The 23,504-nt window shown below is 33.6% G+C and overlaps 3 protein-coding genes and 1 long non-coding RNA gene across 6 annotated transcripts; 1 reads left to right on the top strand and 3 right to left on the bottom strand.

The window, feature by feature from the left end:
- On the top strand, window positions 890–3,598 carry LOC18613235 (auxin-induced protein AUX28). Its single transcript, XM_018114231.1, has 5 exons — window positions 890–1,341; window positions 2,345–2,571; window positions 2,695–2,830; window positions 3,019–3,080; window positions 3,215–3,598. The coding sequence occupies exons 1-5, from the start codon at window positions 1,076–1,078 to the stop codon at window positions 3,250–3,252; spliced, it is 729 nt and encodes a 242-aa protein (XP_017969720.1). The 5' UTR covers window positions 890–1,075; the 3' UTR covers window positions 3,253–3,598.
- On the bottom strand, window positions 5,430–10,605 carry LOC18613234 (putative uridine kinase C227.14). Of its 2 annotated transcripts, XM_018119253.1 has the most exons (12): window positions 10,407–10,594; window positions 10,120–10,253; window positions 9,974–10,017; window positions 8,427–8,504; window positions 7,753–7,945; window positions 7,633–7,663; window positions 7,452–7,510; window positions 7,180–7,253; window positions 6,603–6,689; window positions 5,944–6,005; window positions 5,829–5,857; window positions 5,430–5,732 (listed from the first exon to the last, which is right to left on the bottom strand). In XM_018119253.1, exons 1-12 carry the CDS (start codon window positions 10,459–10,461, stop codon window positions 5,646–5,648), a joined length of 933 nt encoding a protein of 310 aa, XP_017974742.1. In that variant the 5' UTR covers window positions 10,462–10,594; the 3' UTR covers window positions 5,430–5,645. The 2 variants fall into 2 exon arrangements, with proteins under 2 accessions (XP_017974742.1, XP_017974775.1); XM_018119286.1 differs by lacking the exon at window positions 5,944–6,005 and having other exon boundaries at window positions 5,638–5,732; window positions 10,407–10,605.
- On the bottom strand, window positions 12,663–17,291 carry LOC18613233 (F-box/LRR-repeat protein 17). 2 transcript variants are annotated; one of them, XM_007050357.2, is made up of 11 exons: window positions 16,330–17,291; window positions 15,730–15,831; window positions 14,969–15,113; window positions 14,694–14,878; window positions 14,386–14,490; window positions 14,169–14,266; window positions 13,849–14,069; window positions 13,694–13,760; window positions 13,520–13,605; window positions 13,280–13,378; window positions 12,663–12,948 (listed from the first exon to the last, which is right to left on the bottom strand). In XM_007050357.2, exons 1-11 carry the CDS (start codon window positions 16,959–16,961, stop codon window positions 12,880–12,882), a joined length of 1,809 nt encoding a protein of 602 aa, XP_007050419.1. In that variant the 5' UTR covers window positions 16,962–17,291; the 3' UTR covers window positions 12,663–12,879. The 2 variants fall into 2 exon arrangements, with proteins under 2 accessions (XP_007050419.1, XP_017975014.1); XM_018119525.1 differs by lacking the exons at window positions 14,694–14,878; window positions 14,969–15,113.
- On the bottom strand, window positions 19,422–20,967 carry LOC108662301. Its single transcript, XR_001928200.1, has 2 exons — window positions 20,897–20,967; window positions 19,422–19,648 (listed from the first exon to the last, which is right to left on the bottom strand). It is a non-coding gene; the product is annotated as an uncharacterized LOC108662301 (long non-coding RNA).

Genomic DNA, 23,504 nt, shown 5'->3' with positions numbered 1-23,504 from the left:
CTAGTTCCGATATAGTGGGTGGAATTTATGAGAAGTGATCGTGGCCTCCATGTGTACATGCAATTTGAGACCGCAACATCCATCATAATAGAGATGATGGAAACTCAGACTGGTTTTGTGCATGCCATAGTCACGTCCAGTTGAGTGTGCCCTGTCAAATTATTGCTCCTTGTTTCTCCTTTTGCACCCACATTTCCTTTCCAAAGCACACACTAGTTAAAGCCACACCCCAACATACACTTTTTCTCTGTCATCTTAATTTCTAAGCACTTTGACCATACATACGGTGTTGTATAAGGAATAATGTAAAATACATGCGTGAAAATGCAATTGAGCCTGGGGAACACAGGCTATATATATACTCCTATACATCTAAATGAAATCAAAATATATCCACATTTGTGTGTATGTACTATAAGTTATTTGGTCATTTTACCGATAAAATGCATAAAGAATTACAAAAATGTTTGTCTTGCCTCTCTATAAAAGATTATAGTCTAAGTTTCACTCTTTCGCTTCCTCTTAAAATACTTTGTTATATCTAAAATTAAAATATAATTAATGAAGGACACGTTTTGATAAAAAAAAAAGAAGATTATATAAAAAATTAAAAAATTACTACCATCCCCAATTCTCAATTATGGTAAATTTTGGAAAAAAAAAAAAAACAAAGGTGGGCCAAACCCAAGTTAAAATGGGGAGAGCAGCCAACGAGGGTTGTCCACTCTCTCTCTACACACAATCATAGGATGCTAACGTCACCTTGTCGTCACCTATCCCAGCAAGTTGGGATAATCCAGCTCACAGGTCATGCCACGTGTCCACATCCCAGTTCTTCAGAAGGAGAAACCGACAATGCACCCCTCCGTATATTAATACCCTCTCAATGCCCAACACTCCCCTCTTCTTTGCCAACGTCGCTATTACTCTTACTATATCCCAAACCCCTTTGTTATTACGACCTTTTTCTCTCTATTTTTTCACTTTCATTTCAAAGCACCAAACCAACTCGAAAACCACAAAGCCAAAGCCTAGATACAGAAGACTACAAAAAAAGATTAAAGAGAGAAAAGCCATGGGAGTTGGGCTGAAGTTGGGGAAAGGAGGAGGAGATGTTGGTGGCGAGAAGGCGAAAATGGGATTTGAAGAGACTGAGCTGAGGCTAGGGTTGCCTGGGAATATTAGAGCAGGAGAAGGAGAGGTTGCAAGGAAGAGAGGCTTCTCTGAGACAGTTGATTTGAAGCTTAACCTTTCCTCAAAAGAAAGCTCTGGGGTGGATCCAAATGAGAAGGAGAAGAATCTTCTCCCTTGTGCCACTGATCCTGCGAAGCCTCCTGCCAAGTAAGTTGCATGCTTTTTTTTGTTGTTTTGGGTTCTTCTTCATCTTATTATGTTCTTTTTTTTTAAAAAAAAAAATTAATCTTGTTTGCGTTAGTTTGTCTGGAAATATGTTGGTGCATATAATTATAGGATGATTAGGCTTATTAGGTGCTAAAGTTAAGCATATTTTAACATAAAAAAAGAGGAGTTTGGGCAATTAGAGCTTTGATGTTATGTTTGTCATGAAGATGTTGGATCTTGAAGCAATTTAATCATCCAGAAAAGAAAATAGAGAATAAGGTGGAAAGCCATAAATTATCATTTCAATTTGTGGAGCTTCTACTACCTGAAAATACACCAGTCCACTGTGAAGCTTAGATTTTTACACGAATTTTTTAATTTCAAAATGAGATGTGGTTGGTTATTATATGGAAGGACAAAAAGAATGAGAGATGCGTTTCAAATTATTCGCCTCTATTCAATTCCCTTGAAATACTATTTAAGAACCTAATTATTCTCCTCTATTCAATTAATGGCATCTTCCATCCAATTAGTTTCTACTATAGGCTCCTAATTGCTAACAACCATTTCACGCAAAATTTGCTATTTTCTTAGGACTTTTTATATTTTCCGTTCAAAGCAAGCATATTTGTTCAGACTTGTAAATTTTTTAGTAAATGATATAATTAAATAACAATTAGAATGGAGATATATATATATATAAAATAAATTCAAAACCAAAATTTGTTTTCCTAAAAAAAAATCCGAAGATTTACTTACTTAATATCCAAATATAAACAAAGAGAAATTAAGATATTATACATAAAGTTTCATAGATCCGTGTAGAGTTATCATTCTTACTCATCAAAGAATATATATCATACAATTAAATTTTCCCTCGATATTGTAATTATTTTAACCTTGATACTCTAGTTTCCAAAATGAAAATTTCTGTCAGTGATGAAACTGTAAATCGAAGGCGAAAGTTATTTATTTAATAAAAGTTCATGATATATGACTTTAGGGCGCAGGTTGTGGGTTGGCCGCCAGTCCGGTCATTCCGGAAGAACATGTTCGCCACCCAAAAGAGCAGCAGCGAGGAGAGTGAGAAGGGCGGTGCAGGCAACGCCGCCTTTGTGAAGGTCAGCATGGATGGTGCACCTTACCTCCGCAAAGTGGACTTGAGGATGTACAAAACTTACCTGGAACTTTCTGATGCCCTAGCCAAAATGTTCAGTTCTTTCACTATTGGTACGTACTACGTAACCCGCTTTACATCAAGAGCAAGTTTTCCTTTTCTTTTCTTTTGTTTTATTCTTTTTTTGTTTAATGTTATGATTTTTATTGATATAATGAAATGTGTGTTGAGTGAAGGAAATTGTGGATCCCAAGGAGTGAAGGATTTCATGAATGAGAGCAAGCTTATGGATCTCCTTAATGGCTCGGATTATGTTCCTACCTATGAGGACAAGGATGGTGACTGGATGCTTGTTGGTGATGTCCCATGGGAGTAAGTTACCTTCCATCATTAATTCACAGCTCTTCACTGTTTTCCACTTTGGAGCTTTTCAGTCACATAAATAATTACTATATATATATATATATAATTGGAGAGCAACAATGTATTAACAACTTTTACAAAATTTACATAAATGAAACAAAACTAATCTTCTTTTTCCTTTTAATTTTGAATATCAGTATGTTTGTTGAATCATGCAAGAGGTTGCGCATAATGAAAGGAACAGAGGCAATTGGGCTTGGTTAGTATTACTATTTCCTATTCACTTAGAATTAATTAAACAAAACCCCTTTTTTACCTAATTTTATTTAATTAGTATTTTGGTCGATTAATTTTAACAAAAAAAAAAAGTAAAAAAATGTTGATGGATTTCAGCACCAAGGGCCATGGAGAAATGCAAGAACAGAAGCTGAAGTTGGTAGCTGTTATTAGCACAACCTGCTCCTTTGATCTTGTGGTCGCTGCAGCTGTCGAAACAATGATAAGAAGCAAAAAGCGAGCAGATGGATTGAGCAGGTTGACTACTTTATTATTATTACTATTATGGTTAGGGTGCTTTTGTGCTAAGAGTTGATATATAAAATTAATGTGAGATACCACTACTTAAGTATTTGTTATGGACAAAAACAATAATAATGAATATGATCTTACTGTACGTCGCAAGACATGGCCTGTCTTTGCTTGTGTTTAGTAGTGTTAAAACACTCACTGTAATAATGTATCTCTTTGTAGTTATTATTACTTGTTGTGTTCCTTAAATTTTGTTTTTAACTGAAAGGGAAATTTATTTAATGGGGGGGGGAAACAGTGGTGTGTGTCCGAGAGCGAGATGAAGCGGAGATGGGCATGGAGACTGGAGAATGGTTTTCATAAAGCATTTGACCTGTGACAGTGAGTCAAAAATGGCGATTGTCATGGCGGTTGCTGCCCATGTATATTAATTATATTTTGCATTATGAGCAACATGGGCTTTGTACAAATTGATCAGTTGGATCAAGTACTGGTCTTTCTCTGTCTCTCATATCTTGGATCTGACACCTCTGCTGAAATCCATGGATGGAAAATTGTCAATATTTTAACAGCTTGTTGGGGAAGGGCATGGGGAAGAATTCTTGGGAACTATTGCCATCAACATCAAAGTTTCTTCAACTTTTCTAAATAATTAATTAGTTCATAATAAATTCATAATTTTGTCTCGTTTTGCCCCACTATATATACGACACTTATATTGATCCAGCAATCTTGTTGCAACTCTTGGCAACATTTTACTTTGTTTCTTTTTAATTTCCACTCAACTCCTTTATCTTGTATTCCTTTGTTGGGTTTATAGCCTATAGGTGCCATTCAAACTTGACAGCAAGGGTTTCCATTAGAGGATAAAACATATATGAAAGTAGTAACATTTAGGTTCTGGCAAAGAAAACAAAATTCTTCGTTTCCTTTGGATGGCAAAGAAAATATCAAGGGAAATTGCCCCACTTAATTTGCTTATATTAATATCTATCATGGACCCTTCTTTCAAATAATCTCAAGAGTCGGAGGCTACAAAGGAACCGGAAGCAACAGCAGCAGCAACGGGGGAAGAACCCAAGCTGAAGCTGGAGACAAGGCGTTGATGGAGATACAAGGGATCTTGTTGCCAAAGTCAGCCAGCCCCATTTTTTCTTTTCTTTTTTTTAAAGTGAAAGTGAGAGAAAATAGTTGGATTATAAATTTTATTCCATATTTTCCTTAACAATTTCTTTTATGAAAAAGTTTTAATATGACTATATCTAAAAATGTATAAACAATTAATTCGATTAAATTTTTTAAAAATTTAATTGAATCAATAAAAATAAAAGTTTGATAAATGCACTTGAGTAATTAACTAATTGATTGATGCATGATTTTTTCTAAAAAATAAAATTTGAATTTCTTTTCTCTCAATTAAAAAAATCTAATTAAATAAATTAATTCAAATAATAATCAAATTGATCAAAATTTTTTATAATATTGTTATAACTTATGTAGTAAATAATTAATGATTTATATGCAAATTGATTAATTGAATTAACCAAAAAAAACTGTCCAAATCAAAATTGATAATCGTATTTATTTTTCGAATTAATGAAATAAACAAGTTAATATATATAACCATATTTATAGCATTTTTATTAATTCAATTTTAATAAAAATTTGCTCTATCGTAAAGAAAAACCTTGATATTTGACTTACGAGTACTCATTTAATGTTTGGAGAGATATAATCTTTTGTTTATCTTTTTCGTCACTTCACTCTCCTTCGCCTCTTTTTAATTGTTTTTATTTCTCTATCATTTTTTCATTTAAACATTTGACTCATTGATTAGTACATGATTCTTTTATTTAAAAAGTAAAATTCAAATCTCTTTCCCCTAATTTCAAAAAAAAAAAAAACTTCAACATGCGGAATAAGCAACACTTATGCTTGCTATGTATCCACGGCCGGACTCAAAGGAACAAAGCAAGACAAGTTGTTTCTCTTTATTTTTTCATGGCCGAAAAGAGATGAAAACGTTCATTGCATACATAATTTTATCAAACCTTAATGTGGTGTATCTGCAAAAGAGAAATTACAGTAAAATGGTTTTGTTCTATATGTATTGTCATTCAAACCAATGAGCAATGAACAATTAAGTGTTTTCCATTAATGACATCAACTTCTACAATCCGCAGAAATTGTATTATTGAAGTCATCTTTCCTACTGGATTCAACATTTACATTGCAATTCATCCATTACGTAGTGAAAATTTTCATCTGGTTTGAAAGTTACTTTAACCATTTACCTTCAGAAGTCAACAGACCTGATTACCAGGTCTGCATTTTTCTTTGACGTCATTATAATTTCAGCATTTGGTCGATCATTATAGTCAATCTGCATGATAGAGAAAGGATTTAAAAAACAAAAAAAAAAAAAACCAATTTATCTAGAGGCTTATAGAACTTTTCAGCTCACACTAAGTAAGCTTACCCGCCATTGTGCAACATCAGGGGGCTTTCCTGTTACAGAACAGGAAAACAAAATCAAAATGCAACATCTTTTATATGTAAAGGTGCCTGTTTAAAAATTAAAATGGATCCATTACCTGTTGAAATATGCCTTTTTAAAACTCGTTGTATTGCCGTGTCAAGGTCAACATCAATGAACCTTCAACATAAAAGCAAAATGTAGAATAAAGGCCATTGCAGCATCACAGAAATCAAACCAGACTTTTCATATGATTGTCTCAAAGGCAGAAGTTTCACACATAATAAGTCTAAAGCAGGCATGCAGCTGTCGAAATATGCCTTTTTAAAACTAGCTGCATAGCCGTGTCAAGGTCAACATAAATGAAACTCGAACATAAAGCAACATGTAGAACAAAGGCCATTGCAGCATTGCAGAAATCAAAATAGACTTTTCATATGATCATCTCAAAGGCAGAAATTTCATATCTAATAAAGCCTAATGCAGGCATGCAGCTTTTGAGACGCTGGTTAGAATTGAAGCATAATATCAAGATGCAATCAAGGACATGAGAACAATTTTAAGCATAAACTACTTTCAAGTTTTCATAGAAAAAAACAGAAAAATAGGAAACAAAAGAGTGTCAAACTAGCTCTCATGGTTGACCTTTGAGACAGGTGAACCATATTTGAAGTATAAACACGAGGAAAACTCACAATGTGTATTTTAAAATCAAATTGCAGGGAATTAACAGTAAAAGGAAAAATCAAGCTATTACAGGTAGAGCATGATGCTTACCACTTCTCGTCAAACATAGACGATATCTCCTTCCAAACCCCCTCTTCCAACAACAGATAATTACCTTCTACTATGACCACCTTATGCCTGCAAAGAGGACAACAAATATGTTTTATTTATTGATCAATCATAAACTAAATCTCAACCTATCGACTGCTGCAAGCCTGCAACTACATTTGTAAATTAAGTCATACCAACCTCCAACTACATTTGTAAATTAAGTCATACAAACAAGAAATAACCAAAGAAAGTGAGCAAAGAGCCAAATACACATTACACAAGATCAACATGAATTAAATCTTGGGATAACTTCACATTCTCAACTCAGCCTGCTAAATTCATTTTATTTTCCATTATATTTCCAACTTCAAAATTTCCAATCTCCAATTAATACTTTTATCTGAAAATGGTCAGCAGTCAAATTAGATGCTTAAATCTTATATTCCATCCACTTTTAGCATTCCAAATTCTCAACAAAAAGAAGACAACAAACAAAGAAAAGATCACTTACTCACTTAGTCTATCCAACATTGAGAAGTTTCTGGTCTGAATACAAGAAAAGGTGTGAATCACTTACTGAAGGCTCACAAAGATATCATCTTCAATAGGATCTCCAACACCATGATCAAATGAAGGTGCATAAACAGACCCCTGAGAAATTTTTTTTTTCTGATTAGAATACAAATTGCAGTTGTTGCAGACTTAAATGAAAAAAACTCCATCTATATATCTCTAAATTATTCCTCTATCCAACCATTCATCCATATGGATACACAGAAAAACACAAAAATAAATATACATTGCCCCAAATCAAATGTTTGTTGAGTTAAAGCACCAATAGCTACCAACCTGATCCCTTAGATTATTCAGGCAATTAAGCAGTAGCATGGGGTCAAAAGTCCATGGAGCTGATTCATCAATGGAATGATCATCAATTTAATTTCTAACAAAGTGAAATACGAATGAAAGGATCATCAATTTAATTTCCAACAAAATGAGATACTAATGAATGTTAAACACAGAAGCTCACCTCCCCTTCTTGCATGTGCTTCTTCTGGATTCTAAAATGAAGTTACACCAGTTAGAATCACAAACATCCAAGAAAGTTTCAACTATGACACTGAAAAGTCATGGATGGTGGAAGCTTAACCTCCATTGCGTCTAGCTGGGAACGATATAGATGGAACCCATCCATTGGAATAACTATAGCCACATCTGGAGGCTTAACTTGAGAATCAAAAGATCGAGCCTTCTGGGGCCATAACTTGTTTATACGCTGCATAACTTCAACAGCTAGAGTACTTTTCCCAGCACCAGGAGGGCCAGCTAAACCTACAATATGCCTGCATGATCTCCAAACATTAGATTTAACTAGAGGAGTCAGAGCAAAAGTTGCAAAGAACTAGGATAAGCCTAAAAAGAAACGACAGGAGTGCCATATGGAGGCAGTAGGGAAGCATGAGACAATGGAGGGCCTCCAAAAGAGCATGAACAGTACCAAAAAGAAACTGTATAAGCAAAGAATGTGCTACTCTATTGTAACTGAACTTCTTTTGAGACAATACTATTATGCATACATTTTTTTTCTAAATGGTACATATGACACAAGTCTTCTCACAAAGAGAATAGAATAAGAGCTCATACTATAACTGGCACTGTTGTTGCTTCATTTGGAGTAGAAGTATTTAATATTTTAGAACAGATATTTACATATGGGTGCAAGATCCTTCAACTTGAATACAGGCCACATCAACAAACAGCAATGACCACTCATTTAGGATACCAAAGCACAAATTATTCCTAGATTCAAAAACTAGAACTTACTTTGCATTGGGATTTGATGCTAATGCTGATGTAGGAAGCAAACGTTCAGCCAAAGTATCAAAGATCTCATCCATAGAACTTCAAATAAAAAATAAGTAAAATCATCAAAAATAAGGAGAACTGTAGAGGATAAAAAGAATAAATAAGAAAACAAGTAAAATTGCTTAAAGACCAAATAGCATACATGACCATATTTTACCCTATAACCAATGAGTAGCAGAGATGTAAAATTAGTAAAGAAATTAAAAAAGAACTTTTCTCAACTCATCAACAATTGAAAGCAATAAAAACAACTAACCAATAACTATTGATGCAAAAGGGATTTAGATGGAATTCAAATAATCGGCAAAATTGACTTCAAGGTGAGCCTTTCAATAAATACTATCTTTAAAACTTATTTCGCCTCCACCACTTGGTATACAAAAGGGGAATTATTCAAATAGCTTTAGGAATACAATGAAACCAACATCTAACGTCATCTTTGCACTTTACGAGATAAGCTGCTAGATACATCCGAAAGTTTACAAAGTTGTTTGACTTTCAAGTGTTTATATTTATTTTCAGAACATAATACTTCTATCTCTCTTGATTTTTTTGCTCTTGTCTTATTTGTTTTTGATATGTCAAAATGGTTGACAGCATGTCATTTATATAAGCTTGCAAGTGACTCTTCTCAAGGACACAACCCTTTCATTAAGTCATCTCTTTGTCTAAAAGATACCTTTGCATTTTGTAAGATACAATTCTTGGATAAAGATATTGTTTCAATAATGCCTTATGAAAAGACAACTATTCATTCCATAAGACATAATATTCAAACTACAATATGAAAAGATAACTTTCCATATCTAAACTTTTGAACTATGGTGTTTTTCCAATTGTCTTGTAACCTTTGGATTTGGAAATGTTTTTCCAATATGTCACTTTATAAAGAGACATAACCATTCACCACATTATGTATTTTATGTGACATAACCTTTAAGCTAAGATAGCTTTCCATTATGTGAGACAATCTTTTATTTTGAAAATACACCAACAATAACTACATTTCATATCCAAACTCCAAATAAGAAAAGCATAAATATATCTGATTAACTGCATTTCATATCCAACTCCAAATAAGAAAAGCATAAATATATCAGATATACCATGTCTAGTGAGTTAAGCTCACATCAATGAAGTCAGTTTTTATAAGAAAAAGTTTCCCATCTGATTCTGTATCAATATGATAGACTAGAGACATGTGGCTTGAGTAGAAACAGAAATTGATTTTGCAGCTGAATATGCTCCTATCAACATGTGACAAAAGCACCAAAGAGAGAGCAATCAACCATGGGAGTGTGGTAAAGCTAGAGCAATTTGGGATAAACAATATTTTAATAGCCCGACATTTTAAACCCAAACATGAAGAGATATTAATAAAGCATCAACAACATAAATAACTGCATCCTATTGCAACGATACGGACGTAAACAAATGGAGTGAAACTATTACTCAATGATTCCCACATGTTCGGATCATCTTTCCAATGTATAAAGATCCAATACCTGGCCTCCAAAACCGGAAGTTCTTTCCTTTGACAGCATATAACCTACAAAAGGGAAGACATTAAGTATCAAAGCAAAGTAAATTACATAGGAAGAGGGGGAGAAGGAATTATAAAGAATTGAAAGATAGCAATAAGAAATTTAACCTTCAATGGGTTCTCCTTCTGAACTAGAGAACTGTACCGGCCTAATAAAGGCGGTGCAGTTCTTGAATTCAACGAAATGGACACCAGATGTTGATTCCATGAAGAAAGCTTAACTCTTTTGAACAACAAAGACTCTGCACAATAATAAATATACTCATTGAAGATGCAGGATCTTTTAGTAAAACAAGCCAAAAAAAAAAAAGGCAAATTGGTAAAAGCAATTCTATAAGAAAAAAGGATCGTAGTACAAGCACAAACATGATTTAAAGAGAAAAGGAAATTGGAACCTTTCGAAGAAGAGAAAAAGGGTCTTGGATTCCTGGAAATCGAAGGAATCTCCATTGCCGAACCGTCAGACAGAGAGGGAGAGCCTAGAGAGGTTGGAAGGAATGATTCCAGAACCTGAAATGGCTTGCCTTCTTTTTTCCGGGTAAATCAGTAAACTGAGTAAGAACCCAATGGGCAATGGATCTGTCAAACAGTTAACGAGAGCAAGACACGTGTTCATTTGGAGTAATTTGATCAAGTTGCTGTCTTCGCAATGGCGTCGTGCCTTCTCTAGTTTGTCTCGCGTTCAAGTAACGCCGTTAAGGAACAGCGAACACCCCTTCATTTTCCAATATATCTGTGAAAATTATTACAATTAGATAGTGTGCATAAAACATATTTGGATTTTCATTTAACACCGATAACTTTACAAGCCGGCTTAAAAAGTGTATATATATTCATTTAGATATATTTAAAAAATAATATTATATTATTTAATTATTAAATAATATATATTTTAAAATAAAATATTTAAATATCTTTAAATTTTGATCAAAATTTCATAAAGTCTATCGGTTTGAAAAATAGGTATTCCATTTCATAAAAATATTTTTTTTTATATTCATCAATTATTAAGATTTTTGTTTATTTGTTGACGTAATAATATATTTTGAATAATTTTATCTTTGAATATGTCAAAAATTATAATATTATATAAAATTTTATTTTTTATTTATTTTTTTTTTTGAAAAAAGAACTTACCTTCCAAGCCAACTAAATCCGCACTCCACTAGGTAATGCCATTTTCGCGCTCCCCTAGATCTGCCCGAATCTAGCTTGAAACGTAATATTTTTAAGAAAAAAGTTTTTAAAAATGAAAAATAAAAAATATTTTAATATTTTTATTTTTTTTGTTAACGGTTTTAAGATTTTTATGGTGAAGTGTCTGTTTCTAAAATTAATGAATTTTTATATAATTTTGATTAAAATTTTAAATTGTCTACATATTTTAACTTAAATTTTATTATGTAAAATATAACATTAGAACTATAGTGACTGTTTGAATTGTTTCATCTATCACGTCTCACTTGAACAGTAAAATCTTTTGCCTTGTGAATAACTTTTTTACGAAAATCAATTTAATTAAATAGATAATAAAAAATATACCTATTTACTTTTACTAATAACTATATTTTTTATTCATAAATCTTACATATCAATTTACACAATAATGTATAATTATAGTAATTTAAAATAAAATAAAATTGTTTAATACGAATTTTGGTATGTCGAATTCTATATAATTTTCAAAAGTATATAAAATAAAATATAAGTTTGAACTTTCAAAATACAACATAAATATTCGAATTTAATTATTTTTAAATATATAAATTCATATGTATAAAAAATATATAATAATAATAATAATAATTTAAGCAAGATGAGAGGGGCCATTAGTATAGTATAACTGCCTCGCCTTACTTATCAAATAGAAAATGACAAATTCCACCCATATCATTGTAATTTTAATTTTTTTTTTCATATGATAATTTGTAAGTTTTTTCTCAATTAATAATTTGTGAATTTTTTTTACTAATTAGTAAATTCTACGAATAATTTATATTTTCACAAAAATTATATTATTAATTTTACTCAACAAAATTATAAAAATGTCTTCAATTCAAATTTAGATTGCTTATTTATTACTTTTGTAATTATACTATGCAAATTAATAATTTAATCTCTTGAGGAAATAAAAATTATCCACAATATGCTAATAGAGAAAAAATCCATAAAATGTTAATTGAAAAAAAAAATACAAGAATAAAACAATGTAAATAAGACAAAAAAAGGTTTCAAAGGATATACAAAAATAATAATATTTTAATGGAATTGTTTAATAAGAAGTTAACCTATAAAACAATTTCGCTCTTGTTTTTTTTTCTTATAAAAAAAGATAAACCAACACATTCGAGCAGATCAATGTGAAATTCACAAGAGAAATCAAGTTTTATCATCTTTAATTACAGAAATTTATTTATAAAATTAAAAAAATACCCTCACAAATGTATATAAAATATAATTTTTTAAAAAATTAATAGTATGTTATTATTTTAAAATAACACCTTAATAAAAGTAATGTATAGACCACATAGAAGTTGCTAGCTAAAAAGTGAAGTTTTGTTCCTTTTTGTTGAAGATTCAAACTTCACCATACCACCGCTGTTTTTAATTATTTTTGGTGTTAAAACTTAAAAGGAAAAAGACAAAAAACCTTTGATAAAATAATAAACTTTTATTGGATAAAAACTGCAGCAACAGCCTTGGAATGTTTGTGTAACAACACAGTTACATGGAAAAGGCAAATTGAGTGCCTTTTACGACGGGGTTTGAATTATTATGAGAACTGCTCTAGTGTTTAGGACAACAGACAACAATGCGTTCGTACAATAGAATTGCTATGCAAAGTAGAGGTATCAAAAAATGGGATTTTCAGTCCACAAGCACGTTACAACATTGTCGTCCCACTATCCTCCTTCGTTTCTTATCATCTTCACTTGACTGCAATTGCAAACAACAAAACTTCACATTAGCTTTTCTTTCCCCAAACCCTTTACTATTTTCTCCAAACTTTGAATTATCAATCCAAGTGTGGCGTTCGCTGTCACTAAAACAAAACCAATTTTGGTTTGGGTCCAGCAATGCAACAAGGATTTCTTTTACATCGAATAACCAGAATAATTTCATTGCTAAGTATCTCTTAACTTAATGACATAGCAGGTCAGAACAAAACTAACGTCATATGTACAGCAATGTTCAGAATGGTGTCATAATAATAGTCCATTCCCATCTCAATTTTTCCTCCAAAACCAAATTCTGCTTTAAACTATACCTGTTGACTGAGAAAATTTGGTGCACGAACCCTCTTAGAGCCATCAGCTAGACGCTTACATGGAAAATGATTTTCCACAGAAGCCAAGTTATCACTGACCTGTCAATGTTTTCAAAGATTAAACAAGAGCAAAACCTATTGATAAGGGCAACTGATTTCAACCCCCCAAAAGTTGGATAAAGCATACCACATGAGTGCCTTAACAAGTGCAAAATGGAGCACAAAAATATTGGTATTTACCTGGCCTTCAATGGCCCCAATTAACAACTCCTGACATCCCGATGCATGAACGTTTTGCAAACTTGGGCATTGAAGTAGCAATCTCTCTGAGGAAAACACACAATTTTATTGAATAAATCACAAGGAAAGATGAGCATAGGTAAATGACAATGTTCAAACTAGCAAATACCATACCTGGATGCAAGTTTTTACAAGAGTTTAAATTAAGGTCATTGAGTTCTGGACAGTTTAAACATAAAGCCTGCATTGACATTCACAAATAAGAACCACAAGAGAATATTAAGAAAAAACTAGCAATACAATCAAGATTATGGACTAAAAGATCTCACATCTAAGCCAGAACAACCCCACAAACTGAGTTTTTTTAATCGGCTGTGTTTGATAATAAGCTTCTGGTACATGAGGTGCAATTTGCTATTAAATGAATTTGGAAGTTCATTGTTGCCACTTTCATCACTGGGTGAATTCTGGGAATTGGGATCACATATGGTCATCCCGCAATCCATAAGTTCAAGAAGAGGTAGTTGAGCTGTGGCAAACTGAATTCCACCTGAGAAATGCAGAGAAAAATATTAATGAATAGATTTACATAAAGTAGGACAATTATAGGTAAATATATATAGGTGAGAGTCTTAGACATGAAGATTACTTGAAGTGATGTTAGGACAAAGAGCAAGGAGGAGTCTTGACAACGTGTTCGGGAACACATTGCAGATCATTCCAATGCCACTGTCACTGATGCTAGACCTGAAACCAAGCAGCAAGCATTAGGAAAATTGGTTCTGAGGATTAATTGATAAAAAAGCAATCATTTAGAACGAGCCCAGATAAATAGATTAATTTAGCCAAGCTGGAGCAAAACATACCCACTCAGATCAAGTAATTCTAATCTTGAATAGCTTGAAGCAATAGCAGCAACAGATGCATCAGTGATTTCTGAGCCAAGAACAAGTGAAAGCATTCGCAGGCCCCTGAATAATGGACGATTGTTATTAAACTAGTGATTCATCAATCCTCCCAATGCTCAAAACACAACAATGATAGAAAACTGAAAAGAGCAAGGCCAATTAATCACTACTACTCTTAAGAAAGCAAACAAGCATTACATCCAATGTTCTTAGATTCATATACGATACTTGATAAAATGAACTTGTAGACCAAAAGATCAACAAACCTCAAGTTTGCAGCCGTAAGAGAAAGCACAACAGCATGAGAAAGACGAACTGATGCAATGTGAATATTTTGCAACCTTGGACAACATCTTCCCATACCATCAATCATGGTACAAAGATCAGTAGTATCATTTTCTAGGCGAGAAAATTCTAAGGATATCTCTTTCAAATTGGGACAGTTAAAAACCTACAAAAGGTGGCACATGTAAACACAAATTCACTTTAAATGCCCCAGATGGCTAACGTAGAAGAAATGAGGACCTGATGAAAATGTTACCGTCTTAGAGAGTGAATAAAGATCAGAAAGCCAGAGTGTCGACAGACTTGATGAAGAAAGGACAAAGCCCCCTAAATTAGAACATCCTTCCATCTTAAGGCTCATTAGACAGCGTTTGTCGGCAACAAAACGACCCAATTCATCTCTATACATTAAAATTGAAGGAAAGTTAATATGGCACATTTTAATTTGTGCCCAGTTACCATGCAATTACAAATGAAGCAGGGTGTGAGAAAAGAAAACAATCAAATTAACCTTGCAAGTTACAACAGTACCAAATAGTTTGAACTCCAAAACAGGGGCAAAAATATTGAATGGGTTCCATCATAAACAGGAATTTTAGCACATGAGAACCTACAATAATGAAGAGAAAGCTCTGGATAATATAATCGACACGAGTCGGACCAAGAAATCTATAACAGGGTGCACATAATTTCATAACTTTTTCATGTTATCACATCTAAAATTAGAAGTACAAAAATAAAAAAAAGAGTGATCAAAGACCGCTCAACTAGAAACATCTACTTATTTCACCCTAATTTTAGCCTCTTATAGATTTATTGAAGACTCAAGAGATTGATAAGATTCAATCAATTAGCTTAGATCTGAAGCAATTCATCCGTCAACAAAATCAAGGGTGGACAATCAAAAAAAAAAAATACAACAGTAACAAAGTTTATTAACTGAGCAACTAGGCATACCATTTACAAGATCTATCTGTAGATTACAAATACAAAAGGGCGAGATAATAAATTATATACCCTGTGATCCGATTGACAGCTGTTTCCGATGTGGAAATCTCCATAGACTCCAAATTAGGGCAAGAAAACGCAATGCAGGCCAGCATCGTTGCATCCACATCACTGCCAAACCCAAACAAGAAAATTAGTAAAAGAAAACAAAAAGTCTAAAAGCAGCATTGACGCCCTAGCCCCGAATTCCCCAAAAAGGATGGAGAAACAAAACCATTTGCAAGTTCTTGCAATTGAATAAACTGTTAGGACGTATCTCTTCAAGTGAATATAGATCTTAAAATTCTCCGGTCTAAAATTTTTGTTGGAAAGCCAATCCAACCCCCTTGTCAATTATTGCATTGATTTTACCTTTTAATTATAGGAAAAACTTTATTGGAATGTTGCCCAGAGAACACTATTACAACAGTACTTAGATCGAACACACTGTTGCAGTTCTCGTGGCGCTCTGATTGTAGATCAATTTCCATTTCACTTTACTGATTATTTTCCTTTAAATTATAACCAGTTTAAATTCACATTTTATAGTTTTATCTTGATCTCCTTTTGTACCAACCGATCCAGGCCATAAAACCCTAGATCTGTGTAAAGATTAGCTTAGACCCGAACCTTTCCATTTTAAGAGAAAGCCTAACAAGGCTCGGGCATTTCTGCAAAACCGATCCAATGAAGCCGAGCTGAGCCCCCGGTGGGACCCTAAGTCTCAGCTCCTCCGCAGCCCTCCACAGTCTCTTCGTCGTTTCCCTCCACCCTTTACACACCCTAGCCGCCGCCATCAGCCCCGCCGGCGGCAATCTCCTCAGGACCTCCCACAAACATCCCGCGGGTAACCCTCCGGAGACTATCTCATTATCCGGATCCAGATCCGTTCCCAGAAAGGGAGAATCGTAGCCATCTAAATCAAGTTCCGGCGAGTCGCAGCGGATGTCGATGTCGTCAAAGGAAAGAGCACGTCGGAGGTGGGAGTAGGGCTGACGTGGAGGATGATGCGGAGGACGGGCTGCCGAGGAGGAAGCATCGGTGATAGTTGTGGTGGCTGGAGTTGAGGTTGGGGTGGAAGTTAAAGTGGGGGTGCTATCAGTGTTGATAACTTGGCAAACATGGCCTTTCTTGGGAAGTCCACATCTGCCACAGTTGTAACTGCCCCGACGTTTGGCGGGTTTGAGGTCAAACGCTGCAGCGGCTGCAGCAGCAGCACTGGCGGCGGCGGATGAAGAAATGTGGGGCTGTGGGTGGTGCATGTTCGTTTGGCAACGGAGACAGAAAAATGAAGATATGAGAAATGATTGAAATGAGAAGAGAGAGGGAAGGGAAGGAGGGAGGGGATTTGGGTGAGAGGGAGAGAGGTGGAAAATAAAGGGAGGGAGAGTTTGGTCGGGAAGGGGCGGGAGAATGGCAAGTTTTCGCGCCTCATTTCGAAACCTGGAAAAAAAAAAAAAAAGAAAGGGGAGAGAGGAGCGTGGGTTTATGATGTTTATTTACTGTTTTACCCTTTTCCGTGGTGGGTCAGTAGTACTGTCCGACTGGCAGTGGAAAACGTTAAACAATAAAATAAAGAGTTTTTTCTTTAATGTTTTCTTTTGTGTTTTTTCATATCCGAAAATATTTCCCGTTATGGCTATATGCTGGGAAATTGGACAAATTTAAGTAGTAATGGCGATTTTAGAATTTATTATTGGGGCTGTGGAGAAATTTTTTCATTTTCACACGATAAACCAGGAGAACAAAATCATGGTGGGATTATTGTAATTAATAAATATTTTAGCTTTAGCTAAATAAATTGAAATATGGCGTTTTAATACTGACGATGCAAAAGGCGCCAATGTGTCCGCTATCAGCCTTTTTCTTTTTAAAATAAATTTTTGGAGGTAAATTGCTCCAATCTTCAAGCCCGGACAACAAGCACGCAAATATACAAATTTGCCACTCACCGCACAGAAGGGAGTTTTTGACGACGATATAAGCCTACTATTTTGAATCCAAAAACTCTTACCACTAAAAGAAACTAATCTATATCTGCACCAGTGATCATTTTATTTACAATGATATTTTGAATTTACATGAAAAATAACAGCGTGAAATTAAAATATTTATATGAATGGTAAATTCATATTCTTATATCATTTGAAATTCACGAGTATATACAATTTTAAGTAATTTCCACATAATATGTGCATTTTATTAGCAAAAATCATATAAGAATTAAGTTTAAATTCTAAGATTTATGTTCCCCGTCATAGATTAAACCAATTACGTAAGGACTCTGGCTTATGTGGAAGGTCTGAACGCAAACTGCAGATTTGACTTGAATAATTGCCGCTAATAACTGTGTAAGCGTATGAGTTGGGTGGGAGAGACATAAGAGTAAAATACTGCCGCCCAATTCAACTTTTTCATGCATTGGTCTATTCTCAACTAGTCGTACCAATTTGTTTGCATGCCGATGCAAATTGTGGAATGTTAGATGTCTTGCAAGTTGTAAATTAATGAAAATTATGTAACTTAAATTTAAGCAACTTCCACTTGTTACTTGCTGAAAGTAGATGAGTATCCAAACATCCGTCTAATGATACTACTCCATACATTTCGATAAAAGGATTATCCTATACTATGTATTTAAGTAATATAATATACAGACATAATATTAGAAAAAATTTATAAATTTTTAAAAAAAATTTAAATAAGTCTTTATTTTATGTTCAAACAAATCTCTTTACTTTTATTTTAAATTAAATAGATTTTTATACAATAAAAAACCTAAGATTTTACATAAGGGGTGATTAAAAGGTAATTATACAAGGTCATGAATCGAGTTAATGATTCAATTTAAAAAAAAAATAAATCACTTTTACAATAAAATTAAATTATAATATAAAACCTCACCACAACCTTTGGTCTATCCTTGCTTTATAGGAGTGAGTAAAAGGTTAAGAGATGAAAGTCGATTGATTTGGTTAATATTCTAAGGGAACTCAATTTAGTCGACTAATTGTATTTTCTAACCAAATTAATCGAGTTAATCGAATACTCACCCTTAGACTCTTATGATTATCTCTTGATTAATTGTCATTAATTAAAATGTCACTTGTCATTTTATATTGACATGACGTTGACATGAAAGATAAAAAAATATTGCATGGTTATATCATTATACCACATCAATGTTCAACGTCATCATTTATTATGATATATTAATATGTCAAGTTAACGTCACGTGACATAAAATTGTAAGTTAAATCCCTAGATCCAAGTGTGAATATTAGAATACCAAAAGCATCAATTATTTATTGCATACCTGTTTGATTCATAGAAGTAGCCATTATTCGTAGCGAAAAAATAAAGAATTTCTTATTAAAGCTAGATCTTTCTTTTTGCACTTTTCTATTGTTTGTGGCGGCTCTCAATGGGCAAATACTATTAGATTAGGAGGGAGAGGGGACCTAGCCATCTATATATAATAAACAAAACCCTAATATAAATGTCAAGACCCAAATTCCTGACCGTGATTGATGCATGGACCCAATAAGCATAGCCACTAAGTCCAAGCAAGCCTATTTATATAACCTGTTCATTAATCCATTGAGTATTCCTAAAGTCACATTTCATGATCTCAACTGTAAGTACTTGAATGATATTTTACCATGATCAAATATTCGCATGTATATATATATATATATATTACCGCAAAATGGTGTTAACCGTCGCCAACTCATAATGGCGTTACCATTCAAAGTATATATATACATATATATTGTCTAAGACAAGTATCTTAAAATTTTACATTTCGTTTATCTATATATATAGCATAAAGACACTCGACTTCCAGCGGAGCGACCGTGGCGAAGGTACTGCTATTGAATGCCGAGATACCTACCAAAGAGACGAGTCCACGTGGACACCTTGACCTAGGTTCCAACTGCCTCCTGATCTGAAAACATGAAGTTGAAAACTGTGAGTATGAACTCAGTGAGTGAACATAGGAAGGGAACAAGCAATTGATAAGGAAAATTTAAAAATCATGATGCACTTGTTTTGAAAACAGTGCAGTTTAGTTTAATTTCTTCCTTAAACCTCGTGTTTTGAACATTGGTAAATAAACTCTTAGAGTTGCAAAGACCCATGCTCAATCATGAAGATAAAAGAGTGAAGAAAAATTATATAAAAAATCGAGCAAGGTAGCAACGTGATAGCACGTTTCTCGCTGCAGTAAAAGACATTTTTGGTTTGCATATGTTTCGATTTTTCAAACATATCTCCCACTACAGAAGTCCAATTGACATGATTTTTAGGTCATTAGAAAGCTAAGAGGCAGGGCTACGACTTTAATGTTTACTACTTTGCCTAATTCTGAGCAAAAAGTGGTCAAAATCGCTTTTAAAATGACAGCACTGCACCACTACTTGAGAGTTTCTGGCTGCAGCAAAAATCCATTTTCGCTATAGCCAAATTCCTGTTGCAATAAAAATCAATTTGAAAATACTTAACAAGTTTCACTGTTCAACATGCAAGATTCCATATACATTACAATCACGTACTATATTCATAAACTTTCTACTACGCATGTATATATATATATATATAAACACGAATACCACTACCTCCCTCAGCCAACATGCACTCTCCACACGCACATCATTACCGGCATGTGCATTGCCCACTCTNTATATATATATATATATATATATATATATATATATATATATATATATATATATATATATATATATATATGTATATAAACACAAATACCACCACCTCCCTCAGCCAACATGCACTCCTCACACGCACATCATTACCGGTATGTGCACTGCCCACTCCGCACATGCACAGTTGTAAGTGTCACAACATTGTCATTTGACCGGCATATGCACTGCCCACTCTGCATATGCACGGTTATAGTTGTGACAACATCGTCATTCAACCGGCATATGCATTGCCCACTTCGCACATACACGGTTACATCAATTACACAAAATTACTTAGAATACATATCATGTATTTTTATATACACATCAGCATTATATAAAGGTACAGAGATTCATCATAATCATATTCCACATCACCAAAAACATTTCACTAAAGGCTTGTTCCCATGCATTTTATAGAAAAACAATTAAAATGTCTCAATCAACCACATGTGCGTTAATCCCAAAACATTTTGTGCAAGTTCACTCACCGGTATTTGTTAAATGTTTACTCGACTCCAACCTCCACTAATGGTTCAAATGGAATTGTGGGGCCTCGTTGGGACCTATCATCACAACAACATCACAACCAACTCGATTTGCATAATTATATTTCTAAAAGCTATCCACTAAATCATGTTCTGTTAGTTGTTTTTAACTAGCTTCCATCTACCATCAAGTGACTATATATTTTCACTATTCTAGTCACACTCCAATGAATAACCCACCTCAACAACAAAACACTCACCGATCTAGCCACTAGCCATTCTCAACAACTTAAAAAAAATCAACTCAATTTCACTACTCACCTTGGTAGCTTTGTAATTGAATTTCTTTCCCAAAAGCTTTCAAACTATCATGAAAATCTCACTTTCTCTCTCTAAAACGTCCAGTTAGTGAGAGAGTATAATAAGGAAAGGTTTTTTAGGGTTTTTATGGTGAGAAAGTAGAAGATTACAAAGAACTTTGAGAAAGGGTACACAAAAACATGAAAAATCGAGGTTAACTCAAGGAAATATATGGAAATTCAAGACAAGCTTCCATGGAGGGGTGAGATAACGTGGGAGAGGAAGGAGAAGAAGAAGAAGTGCTGGAAATTTGAAAAACATCCTAGAAACTTAGATTTTTATGGCTTAAGTTTATCCATTTCTAGTAAAATTACCAAAATGCCCTTAACTATGTCCTTTTGTTTTTTCCATTACTTTTATGCAATCTTTTTACTTCTTCAACACTGAGACAAGGTCCATAAGGGTTTAGAAATACTCGGGTTCATGAAAACTTAAAAATTTCAACTCCATATGTAAAATGACTGTTTTACCCCTACCATGAAAATAATTGGTATTTCTATCTTCTTCATTATCTTATCCTCATCCATTCATTCCTTAGACCTACTTGGACCTTAATAACATTAGAAAACGAATTTCAGGGGCTAACTAGGAGAAATGATGAAATTACCCCTAGTTCGTGTTATAGCGTCTACTGCTAGTTACGGGTCAATAGGGGTCAAGGTCTCACAATAAGCCTCCCCATTAAAGGCATACTGGGCCAAGGCCTACACAACCGTCAAACCATACTAACCCAATTAGACATGCAAAGCCCATCATTAATTGATCACTTTAATATTAATTGAGCTCTCATGCTTTATCTCACAATATGACTAAATTATCAATTTGTTTTATTAAACAAAAATTTCCAATTAATATAAGCCCACATAATAGAAAATTTTAACATTCTTTCACTTAGGCAATATTAATTAGAGTTTATTTTGAATTTTAAAAAATACTTTAAAAAATAAAACTTTAGACTAATTGACTTAATTTTGATGTGGCCCCAATTAAAAAAAATTTAGCCCTTAGAGACAACATCTTAATGATCCTGTCCAACGGAAACATTTAATACTAAATTATGGTAGCCATTATGTCACTTATTGACATAAGACCAATCTATAGTTACAAGTACCATTGATCCTATCGACAGTGGATCTCAATGTGGCTGTGTAGTAAGAAAATAACACCTAAATGTGATCTCAATGTGTTATTTTCATTGTTGATCCTTTTGCTGATTTCTCTAAACCTGGTGAGAAATCTATTTGGCATTGACAACATGCTTGTATGTCTCCCATTTATCCTCGAGGTTTCTTACTGGTTACATTCATGAGACATACTAATAAAATCACTCTCGATATAGACACCAATCTCAAGATTTTATAAAGCATGTATGTAAAATATAATTAGGTGTACATGCACAAATAATACCAAATAATAGCATGGATTATCAATTAACGATGATCATCAACAAATATAAAATCAAACATCTCATGAATGTTTAAAACAAGTGGCAAAGGTCTCATCACAACTAAATGTAAACCATGGTGTGAGAGTTATATAAATAACATACTCCCACTAACAAAGTATAACAAAAGACCCCAAAATACCCATGCTTTCAATATGTCTATTAAAAACTATAGGTTTTAATCCCTTAGTCAAAGGATCAGCCAACATGTTGTCAGTGTCAATGTGCTTAACAGCAATGTCATTATTTTTAACAAAATCCTTGAGCTTAAGATATTTTATCTTCAAATGTTTGGACCCACTTGTGCTTTTGTTGTTCTTAGTAAACAACACAACAGACCTATTATCACAATAAATTTTAAGAGGTCTAAAGATGGAATCAGCAACACTTAACCCAAAAATAAGATTTTTAAACCAAATAGCCTGTGTGGCAGCCTCATAACAAGCAACAAACTCAACTTGCATAGTAGAGGAAGCTAAGAGTGTTTGCTTAACACTCTTCCAAGAAACTATTCCTTCAGCTAACATAAAAATACACCCTGAGGTGGACTTCATGTTATCTTGACAACCAGCAAAGTCAAAATCTGTATAACCAACAATCTCAAGGTTATCCACCTTTCTATACCAACATATAATCCTTAGTATTTTGCAAGTATCTCATCACTTTCTTACTAGCAACCCAATAATCTAAATCAGGATATCTGCCAAGAATCCCCACTGCAAAAGCTATGTCTGGTTTAGCGCAAACTTATGCATACATAAGATTTTCAACTACACTAGAATAGGGTATGCCTTTCATAGATTTTCT

This window comes from Theobroma cacao, chromosome 1 (assembly GCF_000208745.1).
Source record: "Theobroma cacao cultivar B97-61/B2 chromosome 1, Criollo_cocoa_genome_V2, whole genome shotgun sequence".
In the NCBI taxonomy this organism is placed as follows: Eukaryota; Viridiplantae; Streptophyta; class Magnoliopsida; order Malvales; family Malvaceae; genus Theobroma; species Theobroma cacao.
Note: the sequence above shows the minus strand (reverse complement) of the source record. Positions and strands in the feature narration are given on the sequence as shown.